This window comes from Crocodylus porosus, unplaced genomic scaffold, assembly GCF_001723895.1.
Source record: "Crocodylus porosus isolate Cpor-Errol unplaced genomic scaffold, CroPor_comp1, whole genome shotgun sequence".
Taxonomy (NCBI): domain Eukaryota; kingdom Metazoa; phylum Chordata; order Crocodylia; family Crocodylidae; genus Crocodylus; species Crocodylus porosus.
The window spans coordinates 191057290-191061036 of NW_017728906.1; the positions used below are offsets into that span (position 1 = coordinate 191057290).

The following is a 3747-nucleotide window of genomic DNA, read 5'->3' on the forward strand; positions in this document are numbered from 1 at the left end:
GACATGGCTGATGTATTATGACAGGTACTTGCCATCTGTGATAACCAAAGCTGATCATCTTTGTTTATTCCTCCACTTGAGCGGAGAAGAGTAAATTTGATCAGCGCTGCTTCTTGACATCAGTAGCTGGAGCTGCACCGAGCACTTTTGGGTACTTAAAGAATAGAAATTCAGATTGTGTGTGGGGGGGAGAGAGGGGATGGATTTAGATTTAAGTGTTCTAATAAAAAAAGTTCTTTCCAGGTCACTAAAGGAAGGATATACAATCTAAAAGACTTCCTTTAGATTGCCCACTGATTATAAAGTGGAATTCTGATCAGACTAATGCCTGTAAAATGGTACCATCTTCCTTTAGGACTTGAGGAACATGTTCAATCTGCTTGTTTCAGTGTGGAAAGGGAACTTTAGTGTGATTAGTCAAGCCAAACCAACTGAGTCTTGTACCTCAGTGCATTGTGAGCAGAATTGTTAGCTTAATTCCAGTTGCTACACTTGCTTTGTGATGGCAGTAAAAGACTGAACTTCTATATCGTAGGTTGTTAGTACTTGATATTATAAAAAATTTGGAACAAAACTGAGATGAAAACATGTGAGAGGAGAAATTATGGCAGTCTAATGTCACTTTTCTGAATAATAGCCTGCATTAACTTAGTGCCTGGTGCCTTTCACCCATCTGCAACAAGATGGGTTATCTGTTGACATGAATTTTTTCCTCTGTGTAATGCCAACAAGATTATCTTGCTATAATCTCATATTTGAGCTGTTTCCAGATTACGTTGCTACAGTGAACAAACAGGGTGGTCAGTCACATGATGTGGTTTAGTTAAAATGCCACAGATGTAGTTAAAGTGCCAGATGTTTGTGTTAAATTGCAAGGAGATGTAGTGGGGAGGGTGGAGGGAAGCCCAGAAAGTTTCGGTGATAATTGTTTCATTGGTGTAGCTATCCTAAGGGAGGAGTCTGCTTTCCACCCAAGTAGATAAAGGCTGCTGTCTGCATGAACAGATCCAAGACTGCAGTGGGGGTGCAGCCACAGCCCCTCCCACAGTGTGGTGCATGCCACACACCCCTTGCCAGGGTCCTGGATGCCAGTGCAGCGAGCTCTTAGAGCTCACCAGCATCTCGGCACGGCTCTTGATTGGACTCTGTGAGGTCTATGAGCTCCTTGGCTGGTCAGTCCCTGTGTGGTCTGTCTGGAGTATCTGGTTTTTGGCAGCTTCGGAGTGCAGGGGTAAGTGCCACAGCTGTTCACCCTTCCCTTCCCTGCCACTGAATTTGGGGGCCGGTAGAAAAGAGGCAATGGCAGCAGTGCTCGCCCCCTGGGCTCTGGAGCTGCATGGAAGCAGGGGCTGGGGCTGCCACCCCTGCTTTCCGTCTTCCCCGTCAGCGCAGGAAAAAATTGGAGAGGGGACAAGCGGTGGTGCTCAGTGTCTGCTTTCGAGCAGCAGCTGGTGGGCTCGGAGCTCATGGCACATGCAGCACTCCAGCAGGAGCTGCGGCTAATGCGCGGGTGAGATCAGAGGTCACTGTGCATGTGGCATGTAACCAAGGCAGGGTGCAACCATGTTGCTGCATCCCTTCTGGATCTGCCTCTGTTTGAGTAGCTTCCTGAGGTTTTCATTGGGGTCTTGGTTGTTTTGTCTCCTCTTTTCTAACCTCAGAACATGCAAGTCTTAGACTTGGAAACTGCTTTCACTTTATAACGTTACCTTCTGTTGTTACAGCCCATACAGAACTATGACAGCTCCATAGCTTACAGCAGTGTACAGTGTGGGGGTGAGAGGAAAGAATATAGGAAAGAGACACAGGAATTGGCTCCAGGGACCCGTCACCATGCCAGGTTTGGGACCTATGCTGTCCTGTGTGCACAGTCTAGCATGCAGGACCCTGGCCTGCAGAGTGCCCCACAGATCCTTGGGGAGCCCTACAGGCTGGATGTCACGGCATCGGGGCCTGGATATGGGCCAGGGGTTGAGCACTCCTGGTCTAACTGAACATAACTCTTACATTATCTTGAATAACCCATGTCATGGATGATTCATTTGCAGTGTAGCATGACAAATTTGCTATGGTGGTGTGATTGATACTACCCAGCAGTTAGTCACCCAAGACTGTACTAGAAGAGAGAGGAGAGGAGTGGAGTTTTGTGCCATTTCCAACTCGTATCTCATGTTGCATCTGCCGCAATGTGTTTTCTTAAAGCCCCAGTTCCTGGATTCATGAGAATCTCTGCTTTCATCTAAAAACAAAAGCGAACGTCTAGCTGTTCTGGGTGCAGAGAACAGCTCAAAAGTGTGATGCAATTCACTGTGAAGGTTACAAAACCAGAAAGTAAATAAAAGAATCCTCAAATATATCTATGTTAACTTATTCTTGGGCACCTGGTATTTTTAATACTGGGGTTGGTAATACATCTTGCTTCATCTCCCTGCCTGCCAACACCTTTCTTGAGGATCTTTGCAAATGAAAACCAATTGTCCCTCAGCTACCTGGCACAAATCTTCACTTTACAGATGAGGGAGGCTTGAGGCATGGAGTTTGTCTGATGTGCCCCAAATCACCTGGAAAAACTTGAGATAATTGAGACCATGCAGTATACCCAAGTCCATGTGTTTGGATGGCAGGGTGTTATGCTTAATTTCCCTGCAATTCACCCTTTCTATTTTCAATTCTTCCCTAGATCTATTTAAAAAATCATACCTATGTGGAACTTGACGCTCTGTCTTTTCATGTGTGAGTCATGGTATTGGGCAGGAATATAGTTTAATGACCATTTTCCTCAAGAAGCTGCTAAACAGGTTTGACTTGAAGTGACCATTTTAACTTTGAAGTATCTTTTTTTTTAACTGAACAACTTGTTAGCTATACTGGGGGGTAGGTGGGAGAGGGAAACCCAATATGCTTCCCTTATTCAAAACATCAGACCTTATTCTTCCTTGTGTTTTTACTTGTAGGTAATATTTGAATGCTTCTTACCATTGGATTAACAGTCTGTGCTGGGTCAAGGAACTTCTTCACGAGACAGAGCTGAGAGACAGGAACTTCCATAATGCTTATGTGATCTGAACAATCGGGAATGCAGCACCCTATTGAGAGCCTCTTACCAAGAAAGGCACGTGCACGTTCTTCTGTGAGCAAACTGCAAAATTCAAGGCTTTTCAGACCTCTGACTGCAACCTGGTCCCCAAGATTCTAGTGCTGGTGAACTGCACGGACCTGAGACCTCAGCTCCTTTGCATTTTTTAAAACAGACTACAAATTCAGTCTTCCTTCTCTATCTCCAACCAAGTGGAACTTTAGGTTTTTCTGATTTCTTTTGAAGCTGTCATGATGATCGACTTAGGCTTCCTAACAGAGGAGGAGCAGGAGGCAATAATGAAGGTGCTCCAGCGGGATGCAGAGCTAAAGAGGTCGGAAGAGGAGAGGGTCAGGTAAGCAACGGACACTCCCAAAGCACTTGACCCTTGGCTACTGCAAAATACATCTGCCTGCTTGCCTAGTGGCAAGAAAAGAAGAGCTCAAGCTCTGTGGAAAGTTACATTTATTAGGCCTCTTCTATACTTTAAAGCCTTTAGGATATTTATGCCTAGTATAGGCTGGCACCAATGTTTTAGTCTGATTTTTATGGTCACAGCTTGAGCAAAATACCAGGGAAAAATAGATTTCATAGATTTCATAGACATTAGGGCTGGAAGGGACCTCGGGAGATCATCGAGTCCAGCCCCCTGCCCAAAGGGCAGGAAGTCA

General features: G+C 45.3%; 1 protein-coding gene across 3 annotated transcripts in view; it reads left to right on the forward strand.

Moving 5' to 3' along the window:
• Window positions 1-1000: 1000 nt before the first annotated feature.
• Window positions 1001-3747, forward strand: part of SYTL2 (synaptotagmin like 2) — a 67380-nt gene continuing 64633 nt past the window's right edge. For all 3 annotated transcript variants that reach the window (XM_019530395.1, XM_019530398.1, XM_019530397.1), the window contains exons 1-2: window positions 1001-1231; window positions 2955-3431. In XM_019530395.1, the coding sequence (XP_019385940.1) occupies window positions 3328-3431 (104 nt within the window). In that variant the 5' untranslated portion in view covers window positions 1001-1231; window positions 2955-3327. The remainder of the gene's footprint in view (window positions 1232-2954; window positions 3432-3747) is intronic.